Here is a 16,900-nt window from a genome sequence, read left to right as displayed (position 1 = left end):
CTTTACAAGTTTTGATCATGTTTATTTAAAAAAAGAAAAAAGAAAACATAGATCAGTTGTACTGGTCAGATACATAAACACTAACAAAACAGTTATGGCATGTTTAAAGGCAAAATGCTGTTTCCTAGAATATATAAAATGATCGTTCATGAGAGCTGGAATGAGACTATCGCAATATACAAATTATAACATACCAAACATTCAGCTGTGGGGCACTGAGTTACAAAACTAATTTTTTAACGTAAGAGTTTGCAGTCAAATGATGCTTGAAATTCAGATATACACATGTGCATACTGTAACTGGGAGAGAAAAGATTAAAAGCACCTTAACAGTTTGTCCAATATCTTTGTATTTTGTCTCCTCTCTTTTATTTTACCTTTCAGATTTACCTTGTCCTCCAAAATCACTATTTTTGTACTTTATGCAGTTTGTAACATAGGCCAACATAGGCCCAAGGTTTAAGGGTGCAAAAATGTACCATCTACTGAAAGTAAATAATCTTAAATGAACCATCTTAAATTACCATCTTAAATGAAAGTAAATAATTTTAGACTATGATTTGCTGAGCTATCTATTTATCCCAGTCCCATGAGCCAGCACAAATATTTATTTGCAATCAGTGAAATAACTAGAGTAAGGTCCAAACCCAAAATCTGAACTGCAGCCTGCTTTTCCACCTGCCAATCAGGTTCTTCCTTTTGTTTCACACTTCTTGGGAGGAACCAACCAAACACGAGTTCCTAGTGCAATGCTGTAACTAAGAGTGTGAACACAATTCCTGGATGTATAAGAAGAGGAATATTACCTCTGTATCAAGTATCAGTGAGACAATTACTGGAATTCTGTGCCCAGTTCTGGCATCCAAACTTTAAAAAGAATACTGAAAATTTGGAAAGGGTTCAGAAAAGAGAGATAAGAATTATTTGAAATCTGGAAAACATACCTTATAGTGAGAGACTTAAGAGCTTAATCTATTTAGTTTATCCAAGAGAAGGTTAAGAGGTAACTTGCCCATAGTCAACAAATACCAGCAGGGGGAATTGATTTCTGACAGTAGTTATGTTAGGCTGGAAGATGAAGCTAGAAAAATTCACACTAGAAATAAGGCACAAGAAATCAGGTGCAAATTTTTAACAGTAAGGGTAATTAACTATTGGAACCCCTTCCTAGGAATGAGGTGGTTTTTCTATCACTTGCAATCTTTAAGTCAAGACAGGATATCTTTCTTAAAAGCTAAAGCTCAAACAGAAGTTGTGGGCTCAATACAGAAATTACTGAGTGAAGTTCTTTGGCCTGTGTTATGCAGGAGGTCAGACTAGATGATCTTAACAGTCCCTTCTGACCTAAAAATCCTATGAATCTATGAACCATATCGATCATTGTGATGAAGCAGGAGCAAGTTGTTCCAATCCAGGTGCAGAATTCATCACATTGCTTTATGGGCCACCATCTGAAAAGCTACAGTTATCTCTTAAATCTCCTGCTAACATTTTGGGAGAAGCATCATCATCAGTGCAGTCACCTTAGAACAAAGCAGGGGACACGTGCTTTGTGTCACGCATAAGGCTGATTCTTTTGCTTTCCATTGTGGGTGATTTGGGATTAAAGGAACACAGTTAAGATGAGGGGTTAGATCTGGAATCAATTTTCATTTACAGCTGAGAAGCAGTTATTGATGCTGTGCTCACAGTTCAATAAAAGATCTAAAGATATAGACCTTGTGTTTCTCTTTCAATGTAAGCAACATAATCAGTTTCAAATGTTTTCGCAGAAAAAATTGTATTGACAGTTTTATTAAAATTGCTGTCTTGAAAGTTTTACATTATCTACAATTTGACCTATTTCGGTGGTTTTTAATATGCACGCTGACCAACCCAATAGATATTTGTGGCACAAATTCATAACGCCAGGTAAACATCTGCTTAATGTATTATTGAGTGAAATCATTATATTTAACTTAAGCAGTTCCCTGGATTTTGAATTCTTACAGTACTGTCATTGAACAGAATTTTGATGCATCACTAAGATTTTGTTACTTTGCAGAGAATGCTCCCATTACCCAATAGTTTCAGATTGGCTGTGGGATTATAAATACAAAGAAAAGGACAGACGTGTATTAGTAAGCTTAAAACTTGGCAATGCATTTCAGGGATTCTGTTAACAGTGTTCTGTAAGGAAGGATAGAGCCTTTAGATGGTACTATTACTTAGTTAAACAAAAAAAAAAAAACCCAGAAACATAGGCAGAATAGTGGGGGTGGGGGTTTAATTAGTGACTCGGTTCATCTTAAAGAGCTTAGATAAAACACAGGTTAGTATTTTTTGTTCTTTAAAGTAGCTCTGCATAATTCAATTTAGCTTTGAGCTCAGAGCCATCCAAAAGGATTGTGCCCTGATACAGTATTTTAAGTAGCTGCAGTGTACCCAGTTTTCTTTAACCAGCTCTTCTTTGTTCTTCCTAAGGAATAATCTTCATAACCTTTGAAACGTGCACTTAATTTAAAGCACATTGCTGCATATCTGTGTATTTTTGAACCAAAGAAACTTTGATACCATTTACAGATCTGTTCCATTATTCTGAATATTTTATGTACATAGTATTTTTGGCAGAACAATCCATGAAACATTTTTATCTTTTCTGTTTGTTTTTTTTCTCCTTCACTTAATGATTACCTTTTGCATGTGTGATAACCATGCATTCACGAGACACCTCCTATATAATCCATGTCCATGATCTAAGTTTTATAGTTTATCCAAACACTCTTTCTTGGCTAGGTTAGTATTAGATAATTGCATGCAAAATGAATTACTTTGTAGCTGAGAGTCTAAAAATGCTGTCAGCCGTAGGGAGAGCTTCTGATTCTTGTAATGCACATTGAACTTTCAAAGCATTTATTCAAGTTAAATTAAAACAGACTTTTTGGCTTAAGGTTTGTGAATATAAAAGATTCAGTACATGTTCATCATGTAAACAGCACTGTTTTAAAGTGATATAGTAACCATACTAGTTGCAACAATGGATACCCTTTCCTGTTGTAATTTTTCCTGTTTTTTAGCTAGATCCTGAACAAGTTGTTTGCCTCCCCAAGGTTTCTCCACATTTCCATTTACTTTATCAGCAGACAGGCTGAGGGACAGCTCTTCAGTAATGACATCAATACTGCACACACAGCAAGAGAGGTCGCCTTGTCAAAGCTATAGAAAAATCAGATGGATTAGGATGAAACTAGGTGCAAAATAACTTTGATAGAGTCTTTTAATGTAAACAGTTTATCTGTCACTGAGTTCCATTGAAATCCCAGACAAAGCAGTGCAACACTGGTGGCTGCCACAGCAGAATTTGTTTTGATGGAGACCCCACATAGCTGTGTTTAAGATATACAGTCATGTTTTATAGCTGTAGGGAACTGCTTTCATTCAGCCATTAGTGAAAACAGAAGCCATTAGGATAGTGTAGCCATATGCCAACCTTTTTCATTCTAAAAGCTAAGAAAGATCCTCTTATGGAGAAATGTCTCTTCTTGATACCCCATTCCATTTTTGCTTGGTACTTGAAATATTTTATTCTGTGCAACACTAATGAAACAGCCTTATTTCCCATACACAGGGCATACTTTGCCCCAGGATACTCCTGATTCACAAGACTAATTTTTGGCAATAAGAGATTGTATGGCTGGTAACAATGCCTACAATAGTCATGGGAATTCATTTCATAGTATTTTTGTGCCACATAAACACTTGTGGCCACTGCATTCAGTAATGCCTCTGAGGTCTTGTAAAGAATATGTCAGATAAAGTTTATACACAATTTCAAATCACTAGAATACCACAGATTTTAGGACTTGTAACTCTTTCAGGGTCATTGACATTTTATTTAATCTTTTCAGTACATCATCATACAGGAATGTATCTACCAATGACAAGGCGATTTAAATGACCCTTGGAACGTATGGTTGCACTGTATGGTACTATGGAACTGTGCTGGAAATTGACCAAACAAAAGTTTGTCATGAAGGTTCCAGTTGTGGCCCTCAATAGGGCTATGGAATACATGCTGCACATACCAGAAAAGGAGGGGATGGAGCAGCCATTTTAGTCAGAGGACACTGGATTGTCTTTTCCTTGACCAATTTGGCTGGTGTGAAACAGCTCTCAGCTTCATCAGACATAGAAAAAAATAGGGAAAAACAAAACACAAAGATGCCTGGCAGCCAGACAGTCCTAGCAAAGAGGGAAAGGACTGATAAATGATGTTATAGAGAGGTCCTCTCCTTGCTTATCCACAAACAAGCACACACTTAACACACTCTTTAGTACTCTCTTAACTAGGCATTTCACCTTTGTTGGGGGAGGGGGGTTCATGCTACCCACATGAAATGACCAAGTAATATTGATCACAGCACAGACGTCATATACCTGGAACAGAGGCAGAAAATACAGCCCTACTAGCTTGTTAGCTAATTCCACACATCAAATGATAACCAGCAAAAGTGAGGGCAGCCTTTCCCCAGCTTAAGTTAAGGGCCAGTGCAGATTCAGACACACAGACATGGGGAGCTACTATAGTCAAGGTGGATGGGCCCACAGGTGGCCAGCACAAAGGTGGGTGTCATCGGCTGGAAAAGCAGTAGAAGGAACTGAGGGAGCACAGCCAGTTGTCAGCCTCTGCAAGCAGGGAACATGGAATCCCAGTGGAGATTAAAGCTATGCTCCCCAGAGGAGCACCTATGGGTGAATGGTGGTGAGACCTGAGTGCCGTAAACCCCACTGGGGTGAATCCCCCGGGCATAGCAGAAATAGTGGGCGAAGGGAGGTGCAGTTTGCTGTGCCAGCAGGGGGGAATCTGCCCTGTGAACAGATTGAAAGTTAACCCCCCCACCCCTTGTAGGAACATGGACTGTTCTGCACCTTTCATGAATTTGGTTTTCACAGAAAGAAAATTGGTCTGTCACAAAACTACCCAAAAAAATTCCAACTCAGTTATTGTGCAGAATGTTTGGAGCCTCATTACTTAGTACACAATTAAATGAACCAACGAGCTGAGCAACAAACAAAAGCAGCCCAAGGGCAGCACAGAAGTTGTTGATGTGTGTTGTTACATCCATCTCTCCAGTGCCTGTTTGTAACGGGTTATGTATGAAATATATATTATAGCCCTTGAACTCTTAAATCCTGCATAGGCAATAAATGAGCAATGTGAACAATACCAATATTGCCTCACATCTTTCCTAGCACTGCCTCTGCTGTTGCTCTTTGATTCTGCCTTTTTGCTTCTCAAGCCTGGGTAACTATTCATTGGTTTAGAGGAGGAAAAAGATGAGGGACTCTCTGAGGAATGAGATAAAGACCTTCACTACAAAGGGGAATCTAAGTGCATAAACTGCAAGTAAATTGGGGTAAGAGAGGCTGCTGCTGATATGGCTGTGTATACTTCTTCCTTTTGCTGTGACAAAAGGCCATTTTAACTCATGTGAGCTTTGGAGAAGTAATACTCATTAATAGCACTTAGCAATTTAAGAACACATTTATCCAAGGATCTCAAAGCACTTTGTGAATATTAATAAGCCAAACCTACCCGTAAGATAGTAATGAGGTAAATACAAAGTGTTATTCTCCATGAGTTATAGGTGGGGAATTGAGGCACATGTAGATTATGTGAGTTGCCTACAGTTTCACAATGGTCAGTGGCAGAAATACTGTTCTCTTGGTTCTCAGCCCTAGGCTTTCACCTTAGACTTATCTTTCTTTTCTTGGGGCAACTTTTAGGGGGAGTTTTTGTTTTATCCTCTGTAATTTTCTTGTCTTTTTCTCCTTCCTTTGCCTTTTGAGGATTTTTTTCTCTTGTGGTTAACACGTGAGGCTGTGCATTGGGAGTTCCATTCTCAGCTGTGCAACAGAATTCCTGTGTGACCTTGGCCAAATCCCTTAATTTCTCTGTGCTTCAGTTCCCCCACAGTGGAATGGATATAAATAATACCAACTACATCTGTCAGGAGCATAGTGAGAGTTAATTATAACTTGGAAAACATCTTGAGACCTTCCCAAAAGAAGGTGTTATAGAAGGACAAATTATTGTTTACACTTCCTCTGTCCCACTCCACCTTACCTGCCTTACAACTAGCATCCATCAGCAAATGATGTTTTGTACGATTTTGAAAAATCCCACAGTACATTGAGAAGCATTGCTGAAGACACTGGCTTTGGGCTTCTTGTCTCAGTGTCTTCTTTTCATTTGGGACATGCCAGGAAGAATGGGAACTGGCCATATTTTGCATTTCATGCTTCTTCAGTTTGGCATCCACCGTTTCCCTTAGTAAATGTAGAAATTTGGGGGAAATGCTGGCCATTGCACACAGTGACCCAAAAGCATCTTTACGGTAAGTCAGTGGAGTTTACTGGAAGATGCGCCACCATCTGTAGATGGACGTGCCATTTCTTTTCAAACTTTGTTATCCCTAAAAGGCTGCAAATTTTACCCAGCCTGCACTGCACCAGCTAAAACAGGAGTTTCCAACTTAGTGGAATCCCCCCTTAATATTCCTGAAGAACTCTTGTAAAGCCCTGAAAGGTGCTGTATTGCTCAAAGGTGTAGAAAGATGCGGAGATGCTCTGTATCTAATACATACCCATGAAGAGTCCTATGGGAAGCATGTACACCATTTGGGTCTATAGCTACCCTGGATGTGGTGATTTGGTCCTCTCTAAAGCTGATCTCAGCTACTTTACTCCTTTTGTTTGCCTTCTGAAGGAAATCAGGGGCTACACGCAAGAATATTCTGGGATGAGAAGAGTGCATGCTCGTTCCATTTTTTTCTGTCCTAGATTCAGTGATCCCAGCTTTTCATCCTCAGGGTGAGGCTGCCCTAGCACACCACACACAGCATCTCTGTGACAAGGTTTCCAACTTCATGTCAAAGATGATTAGCAAGAAAGAAACAGAATCTCCTCCACTGATGTTAGGGGACAGGTAGAGGAGACTGTGGCCACAGCATTAAAAAAAGACAGAGATCCCTTGAGGCTTGTGACCCCCAGCACAGTTTTCCTGACTTTTGCACAACTTCCTTCATGCGCACTGTGCTCTTCTCCACCCCACAGAAAATTCCAGCTGAGACCAACTGTCTAATGACAGAAACAGACCAAGGTCCAGAACCATCCATTCTTAGTAGTTTAATTCATGACTCAGCACCCTATCAGTGACCCAAAGGACAGAGCGCAACCTCCAAGAGCGGTGTTCATTTGCAAAGGGCCTGATTTAACTTCCATGGAAGTCAATGGAAAGATTTTCATTAGTGCCGGGGGTGCTGAATTGGGCTTTCAATGATGATCGTCTGTTCCACTGACTGAACAAGAGGAGAGCATGGTCAGTCATGAACATACCTGCATGGGATAGTTTAGCTGCTCACACCTGAGGGAGAAGGGTTCTCCAGAACATTTCAACTTGTCTCCGTAAAACCCAAACATTGTTGGCTGCAAACTTTTCGGATTTCAGTTTTCCAGTGAGAACTCTACCTATTCCGTAGAAAGCGAATACTTTCAGTGGAAAATTTCATTTATTCAAAAACCCAGTTTTTCATCAAAAGACAATTTTGACCAACGTTTTTTGACTAGCCCTTCTTGAGTGTTTACTGTGCGTGTATTTTCGGTGCTCTAGGCACATTGCACTGCCCAAAACACAGTGTCTGTCCATCAGAAAGATTAGTGCCTTGATTGATAACCAGAAAAACAGACACTATTTTGGCCCACAGTGCAGTTCATGGAAGGAATCCTTGCCATAGGCTAGAATAGGGTGACGGTTATTTGCCAGTGCCTTCTTTTGCATGACAATTAGTGAAACTTGTCTCTTTATCCAGCCTGTAGGGACACATTTCTTTCACTTCTCTATTACTGTTCTGTGCTGCTCACATCTGGAGTTCACATGTGAGTTCCCTGAATGCAATGGAAAACCATCCCCCAACACCCAAAAAGTTTCTATGAATGTTCGTTCTGCAACTGCTGCTGCCCTTCATCTGTTCCTCCAATTTATCTTCTTTCTCCTTCTCATCCTGTGTCTGCCTAGAGGGGCAGCTGTGGAGAGAGGATAATTTTAGAGAGATATGGTATATAACTAGTACCATAATTGTAAAAAATCAGAAGGAAATTACAAATTAAAGCAGTATAACTGTCTAGTTCAGGCTGGTCTCCATTTTCTAATCATCTTAAATTATTTTAATGTACATTTTCAAACTCAAAATTAGCAGCAATCCCATGATGTAACCTCCTAATGCTCATTGAATCCGATTATATTATTTCATTTTCATTCCAGTCTTTTGCAATGTGATCTCCCGCTCAGACCTCATGTATCATGATTTGGGAACCTCCTACCTACTCTATTTATAGTCATTTTAATGTGTGAAGTTCAGGAATCATTCTGGGTTTTAAAAACCTTTTCTTATTTGTAAAAGCCCAGAATATAAGTTGCACAGAATAACTCACTTTTAAGACTGTTTGTCTTTCAAATATCTTAAATTAATAATCAAAAGCTCACCTCACGTCTAAAACAAATTGAGTCATGAAGACGCGAAACAGAAATTGTTAACTCTATAGCAAGGCTGATGGAAGCTCAATGAGATCATTTTGTTCAAAGATTAAAGGTGATGAGCACTGAAGTAATTGACGAGGATGACTATGAACACATCTGACTAGAGCTGCTAAATTCAGTAATGATCAAAAGTTAATTATCAAAGCAGAGAGAACTACTCAACGTAGACCATTTGAGTCAATAGCGAAGCAACCCAGAAATAAAAGTAATTTGGAGGAAGTATTTTCCTATAATGAAGTTGTATAAAAGATGTACATTTCAAAGAAACCTGCCTAAAACAAGATAGCATTCTTACTGATCAGAGAAAAAATAATTAGCTTTAATTGACAGACCTGCGCCACACACAATATTTTCAAACAATACGTTTCTGCATCAAAGCTTAATATGTATAGTTACTCAATGTCACTTTGATTCTTCTGTTCTGTATCTTCTGCCACTGAGCATGCTCATGATACTGCAATAAATGTACTGTGAAAAAGAGTGAGCAACATATACATGAAAAATGAAATCACAGGGCCAGATCCTGTAGTACTTACTCAGATGGAATTCCTTATGCGTAATTCTGCATGGTCAGCCCCCATCCTCAACTCCCATTAAGTGGCAAATAGGTTCAGGTAATATAATAGGTGAGCAGCTCCTTCATCCAAAATGCAAATTGAAACTGGGTGCAGCCTTTCCTGGTCATTTGAAAGTTTTGGTTAGAGTGTGTGTGTGAGAGAGATAAGTTTATACTACCAAACACTTGGAGTTACTGAAGTGCCTTTCCCATGAACACAATCACAAGTAATCTAGGAAATCACTAGCTAAGAAAACAATGGCATGCTACCAATCTTCACAGCCACACAGGAATAATATGTAGGCAGATTCCCATTGTACACATCACCACCACATTTTGCCCTCCAATGCAAACAGCTGCAATCCACATGTTCAATTACTCAAAATTGAATGCACAGCCTAGACTCTGATCTTTAATATTCTGTGATTTTGACGTTACCCAATTCTCAATAAAATTTCTGAAATAGCTTCACCGTCCTCATACAGCTTAGTACATTTCCTCATTTTGCTCATTTGCTATAGATTAATTTAAGCTTGTAATTCTTTGTATTTGCATAGATAGTTACTTCCTATTCAAAACACTTCCCACTCTTCTATTGTTATCTCTTACCTGTTTATTTACAATCAAGTTTGTGTGTGATAATTTTGAAGAATTTGATAAAAGTAGCCATTATCTGAGATTTAGTTTAGATGTACACAGTCCTAAACTCTGTAGTGTTACCGCCCAGCTATAGGCTACCTAGACTAATCGTGAGAACTGTTAGTCTGAAGTCAAAAAGTAGATTTCTGCGTGATAAAAGAGACTTTGTAACCTTTTTAACACTTTCAGTACCTCAGGAGAGGATAGAAACTTGAAATTCAGTAGTCCACTGAAAATCTATTTAACAGGCTCAATTATAAGATTTTAAATAAATAGCTTGTACACACTTTTGTTTTATTAATGAGGGTTCTTTTGTTAAACAGTGTTCTTTTGGCCCTGAACATGCCCACATCAAATAAATTAAGTATATTTTGGAGGGTGCCTATAGAGTGAGGCAGGATCCACACCAGTCAACTGACCACTTCATGAGGCAGGGACGCGATCATAGAAACATAGGTCTGGAAGGGACTTCATCATGTGTTTGCACAAGGGGGCAGAATTAAGGTTAACTTTCACATTTCCTCCTGAGTTCTGAGTGCTTCAGTGAGCAGCCTTACCATTCTTTTCACCTGGTTGGTTTGATTAATATTCATGTACTTGCTTACTGTCTTGTTTTTTTATGTTGATTTCACTGTATAAATATAAAACAAACGCTTCTCCCAGGCTCTACCAACCCATAATAAATAATGTAAAACGTAATCTAAGACCGAAAGAGCAAGCCTTTCTCTGCACAAAAGGAGCCAGTCCATAAAACTAATATTTCCCCATTTCAGATCTCACAAACCTTAATTCCTTATCTTAAGTAAAAAATCAATGGTTTTGGATGTCGATGGATTTAAATGTGGATCTTCCTACTACTGGGCGGGGGTTGTAAAATTTCTGGTCCCACTGACGATGTCATACAACAGCCTATTCTCACAAGATTTGTAGCCCAATATTGCAAGTTCAGGGGATTCGCTTCAGAGTTGAGGCCAGTTTAGACAGAAGATCTAATCCTTTTGTCCTTATCTGAACATTCTGAATATCCTCACTGGGAATTTTTACCAAGGAATATGTTTTTCCTTGTCCCTGAATGAAGCAAAGGTTACAATATTTCACCCAAGCCCCCTTAATCCTTGTGCATCATTGCCAGTTTTTCTGGCTTTATTTTGTTTCCTGAAATATACTAAAATGCAAGTAAGCACGAAAGCTTTCCATAGTGTAATGGGTTTATGGATCAGTCACCTTTCAATCTGCATTTCAGTGCGACGGTACATGTAATCTGCCTAACAGTTTGACTCCTTTCCTCATTTAAAACTGATAGCCTAGTACTGCAAATACTAAAAAGAATGCACTAAAATGATTTGACAGCACTAATTTTGTCTTAAGATAATATCTCAACCGTCTCTGTATCACAATGTGATTTATGTAGTCTATGAAATTCTGAGGGAATAAAAGTTTGGTTCAGATTACATAATTATGCCATAGAAGCATAAAAAAAATCACCACTAAAATCTCCAACAGCTTAAACAGTTTGATAGACTGTAGCCATTCTGCCATCAGTGCCCCCAGCTGTGTTGCTTAGCAACATTTTAATTCAAGAAGAATCGAAGGAGATGAAATCCCTGTGGAGAGGGAAACAGAAATAAGAGGGCCGTTGACAGATGATCTGAGTTGTTTCTTCTAATATACTGTGAAGATCACTGGCTCTTTTCATGAATGATAAATGGACTGTACACAGATCAATGGGTTCAGCAATAAACTGGAACCAGGCTCCATGTCTTAGGCGGTGCAGGCCGAGAGGCCCAGAGATTTACTCATTTAGATGATTTGGAGTGTGTTTCCTCAAAGGTTTCACAGGAGGAAATTGATCTGAACATTTGGTCATCCATTGCCCTTTTCTGTTGTTGGCTAATAAAAATTGTTTTGGAAATAGAATCCGTTTTTGCCTTTATTTTTTCCCGTTGCTGTTCGTGTGCTAGATGTAGGTAGTAACATTGCAACAAACATGACCAGATCTCAGCCCGGGAAGGACGGTGATCATTCTGAATGAACGGTTCCTATACACTTACGGCCATTAAAAAAATAAAGCATGCCGATATATCAAACACCAGGAGGAATGTTGTAAGAGCTGTATCATGATTGTGGGGAAAGGGTTCAGCAATTGCTATCTTCACTCTGTTGCCTACTTAACTCTGGTATCCTGCTTTGGTTTGCTTATTCCATTTCTGAACAGCATTCTATTTTAATATTATTTTGGTTCCAGGAATGATTGTGCTTAATAATGTTGCTTAACTGTTTCTTTTCCCCTCCCCCCTTCTATTTATAGGCTGCTGAAAAGACAAAACCTAGAAACATTCCTGTAAAGTAAGTTATTTTTATATCCATTGGAAAATTCAACTTTAATGAACTTCATGCAAACAACCACAACAAAAGGCCAACAATACGGCAATAAAATAGACATTGGAACTCGAGTTAATCCATAATCAGAGCCATAAAAAAATCCCCTGATCATAAAGGACAGATTTCGATTTTTCATGAGTCCCTAATGACTGCATGCCCTGATTTGTGTCCAGTTTACATAAATTAATATGTACTGTCTATGAATAGCTGCCAAATAATATCATCATCATGTTCAGAACATAGTACTCCTTGCCTGGGGGGGTTGCACATGCTAAAAAGATTGGTTTTTAATTGCAATCTTTGGGAAGATCTGACAGAGAGGGAAATAACTGCGAGTGTGCCAAATGATTTCTAGACACTTGGGAATATTTTGCATCAATGTATCAGAGCTTTGCCATCCTGTTGATTAAGAACTCTCACACACACACACATACGTACATACGTACGTACGTATATTTCTGTTCTTTATACTGGGGATCTATGAAGGATGAGCAAGCTACCAGGGACCAATTTCCAGGGCATTTTATGAGAAGTTCTTAAATCTTAGGGCACTAGCAGCCATTCTCTACAGTATATCATTGAATTAAGAAAGTTGCCATACAGATGTCCTGGTACTTTCAGGAGAGATGTTTTCAGTTAAGGGTAATAGCAATCAACAGCTACTTTTTCTGCTTAAACAACATATACTCTAGTTTTAATGTTCTATTAAGTACCAATAAAATACATACTTCCAGCTTTGGTGGATGATCAGTCTGCAGTTTAACTAAGTCCCCAGGAGCTATATCTTCCTATTATAGCCACTGTTTTCATTGCACTTTGCTGATCGTGATGCCTTTTGGAAGTGATTTTTCTCTGGGAGGGCTCATGAGTGGCTGTGTTTTGGGAGGCACAACAAAAAGACTACAGGCCTCACTCTCCATTGCCTTCCACCTTGGATAGTCATTTACACCGGGGCAAAATGAATGTAAAATGCTCATCAGAACAACTGTGCAAGGTGCCAGGCAGTTTGTAAATCAGACTCTTTATGTTTCATTTAGTCTGGTGAGAATTAGAAATGGAAACCAAGGGAGATATAAAAGCTGAAGGAACTTATAATGAAACAGGGGGCCATTCATTTCTAGGTAACTAGTTCCAGTCCAGGCCAAGCTATTAAAAATCTAGCTGGTGGTGGTTGTTTGAAGTGAATTAGCTGCTCCCCTTCAGCTTCTAGGGGACAAGAGAATGGAGCTGGGGGCGGCTCCAATGTAATATTTTTCATTCATGAATTTTTTTATAACTCTCCGCTGTGTAAGCTGGGACCACTTCATGGCAGTCAGTGGTGCGGCACCAGTTTACAGCAGACAACGCCACTCCTAAGCAATTTGTATTTTACAGTGATCCGCAATTACACCATCTAAAATGTTCGGTTCTTCATTTTAAGTTAAATCATTGCTTTCTGGGACCTGAAAAATATACTAACATTTTGGGATGGAAGAAGGCCATATGGCCAATCTAGCGCTTTCCACCTCCACATGTATATTTCACCCTGTCATGTTTTCCCCAACTGCTTGTTTTAACTTGCCTTTGAATATGTTAATGATTGCAGCTTCAGTTAGTACCCTAGGGAGTCCATTATACATATTAATTACACTCTGCATAAAGAAGAGCGAAAATATCTGCCTCATATTTTTCAATGAAATGTAAGCACTTAATGTACCTGTATGGTTTTACCCTAAAACCTTGCCTCTAAGGGCAAGAGTAAAATGGTATCTTTAAGATAACTGTAATAGATCTAGATTGTATTTGTATAAGCAAGGAGACCATATTCAGCACCGCAGAGTCTTGTCTAGTTTTTAATGCCATCAGTGCTGTAGCTCTTTCAAATGTCAAAGAGAATTTCACTTGAATTTTAATGTTCTTCAGCTTCACAAAATAAATTTAGTAGCTTCCATTGTCACAAGGGCTGAAAGCTGTACAGATTCCTTCTACCATATGTGACTTATCACATACATTTTTAAAAACACATTTCTGTTATTAAGACATATGTGATAGTACACTTCTGCAAATGTGAATTGCTTTTGGCTAAAAGCCATGCACTAATAAGTTGAGCTGAATCTAACTGCAGTTGACAACTGTTACAATATATATATATATATATATATATATATATATATATATATATATATATATATATATATATATATATATATATTTTCTCAGTTGTCATTAATATAAAAAAATTTTCCTTGCTTTTATACTTTTCTGACATAATTGCTGTCTCCCAAAACCAGACTCAGAATTAACTCAGTTTTAAAGATTACAGCTTAATTCAGTGTCTGCAAATAAGGCCTTGTGTCTGTGATGTTTTGCATATTCGTAAAGGTGCCACGACTAAGGTTTGTATGGAAATGATCTACCTGTTTCGCCACCTAGAATTATTAATGTTCCCGGTGTTTTACTCAATAACATACCCACAATTGACACAATTCAACATTGTGTTTTACACAGGGCAGATCATTGAAGATGGCTGTTGCCATTTATTCTGTAAAATCTCTTTCATATTCTTGCTCTTTTTGAGAAGAGAAGCAACTAACCTACTAAAGTTTTATAGGCACATCAAGGCTCTTGTTTGTGCTTGTCTAGAGAGGTATTTAGACAAACTGGAGTGAGCTCCTTTAGTAGCTAAGTATGTGCAGGTGGCATTCAGATTCACTTCTTTGGAATACATGCTCTCTTTTGGACAGCTACGAAGGCTTTCAGTCAGCCATATTGCACAGAGCAAGGAGAGCTGTGGAAACGCAGCAGAGCGAGGGGAACTCATCTTTATGTATTTGTTGTATTATCCAGCTCAACATTGCTATAAATAAGCATAGTGAAAAATATAAAAAAGAGTCATAATGCCTGCAGAATTGATCTTTCAGTGGAAATAATGCAGTTATTATTTTAAAAACCCCAGACACTAAAAATAACACATCTGTCTGGATCAGGTACCCACAGTGCACTTCCTGCAATATCCTAGCACCTTACGATTTTTAATGGGGTTATTATCATAACACCCCTGTGAAGTAGGGAAGAATGGTTGTCCCATTGGGAGCCAGGACCATGGCACTTGCCCAGGCTTAAACAGGCCATGTGTGGCAAAGCAGGGAATTAAACTCAGGGTCTCCCAAGTCCCAGGCTCATGCCCAGTCCACTGGATCATGTTTCTGCTCTGTAACACCTTTCCTCTAAGAATCTCAAAACACTTTACAAACATCAGTGAATTAAACCTCATCCCATCCCTGTGAGATAGCTAAGTATTACTATCTAACTATACAGTTGGGGAAATTTAAGCCCTTGGAGTTTAAGTGACTTGACCAAGGTCATGTAGTAGAAGATTTCCAGTTATAAAGAGGCGTTATGCAAGAAATAATTTTAAGTCAGGACATTGCTGAAGCCTGTAAACTTCTGGCCCGTGTGCTGTGCTAGTGTGGAGGAGGAGGATCACACAGAATTAAATTGCAGGGTTTGTTCTGATACCCAGACCTTCCTGTCCAATGAATGAGATGAGGGTTCCACTGGGAGAGCTTGTGGCCAGGATAATGCATAAACTGGGAGCCCATATTAGCCAATAGCACTTAGGAAGGAAATCACAGATTCTGGAGGAATCGTGTTCATTTTGCCTTGGATCTAGTCAGCAAGCACAAGGGAGATTCCATTATTCAGTAGAAATGAGGGAGAACCTGCAGCATCCAAACTTGTACAATTCCCAGAGATCCATACAAGGGCAGGGCCATCCATGTGAGAGGCCTTCATTTCTTTCCTGAATAGGCTGGTTGCAATACCAGTGACTCTGCCTAGTCAAAATCCAGGCCGGATCTCCTCTTTGCAGAAGACTCGACAGGTCAGGTAATACAAACCCAGGCTTAATCTCTGAGGTTAGAGAGACAAGGATGTACATCCCCATGCCCCATTGTAGGGCAACCCTGTCTCCACTTCCTCAGTCCCCACAGCTGTAAGTGGGTAATGGTGCTAAGAAGACTGTTCTGTGTGCCCTCTTCCACATGAGAAGAGTGAGTTCTGCATGTGGAGAGTCCCTTCTGCACACAGGTTGACCATGACCTAACCTAAGAATTTGGCTCTTCGTGAATAATGGCTAAGAGATTTCTCATAGAATATCAGGGTTGGAAGGGACCTCAGGAGGTCATCTAGTCCAACCCCCTGCTCAAAGCAGGACCAGTCCCCAATTTTTGCCCCAGATCCCTAAATGGCCCCCTCAAAGATTGAGCTCACAACCCTGGGTTTAGCAGGCCAATGCTCAAACCACTGAGCTATCCCTTCTGGGAAAAAATAGGCAGGTAAAAGAGTCACCCATCTAAAACCTACTGTTACCCATCGCTTCAGAGTACAGTATTTAAGGGTATGTCTACACTACGAAATTAGGTCGAATTTATAGAAGTCGGGTTTTTTGAAATCGGTTTTATATATTCGAGTGTGTGTGTCCCCACAGAAAATGCTCTAAGTGCATTAAGTGCATTAACTCGGCGGAGCGCTTCCACAGTACCGAGGCAAGCGTCGACTTCCGGAGCGTTGCACTGTGGGTAGCTATCCCACAGTTCCCGCAGTCTCCGCTGCCCATTGGAATTCTGGGTTGATATCCCAATGCCTGATGGGGCTAAAACATTGTCGCGGGTGGTTCTGGGTACATATCGTCAGGACCCCGTTCCCACCCTCCCTCCCCCCGTGAAAGCAAGGGCAGACAATCATTTCGCGCCTTTTTTGTCTGC

General features: G+C 39.4%; 1 protein-coding gene across 8 annotated transcripts in view; it reads left to right on the top strand.

The window, feature by feature from the left end:
- Nucleotides 1-16,900, top strand: part of AFF2 (ALF transcription elongation factor 2) — a 464,322-nt gene that overhangs the window by 305,967 nt on the left and 141,455 nt on the right. For all 8 annotated transcript variants that reach the window (XR_012160619.1, XM_073358389.1, XM_073358388.1 and 5 more), the window contains one exon: nt 12,082-12,119. Coding sequence is in view for 7 of the 8 variants with exons in the window: in XM_073358389.1 (XP_073214490.1) it covers nt 12,082-12,119 (38 nt within the window). In the remaining variant the exon portion in view is untranslated. The remainder of the gene's footprint in view (nt 1-12,081; nt 12,120-16,900) is intronic.

Source organism: Lepidochelys kempii, chromosome 9, assembly GCF_965140265.1.
Source record: "Lepidochelys kempii isolate rLepKem1 chromosome 9, rLepKem1.hap2, whole genome shotgun sequence".
In the NCBI taxonomy this organism is placed as follows: Eukaryota; Metazoa; Chordata; order Testudines; family Cheloniidae; genus Lepidochelys; species Lepidochelys kempii.
The sequence above is the reverse complement of the archived record's forward strand: the minus strand, read 5'-3'. Positions and strand labels throughout refer to the sequence as shown.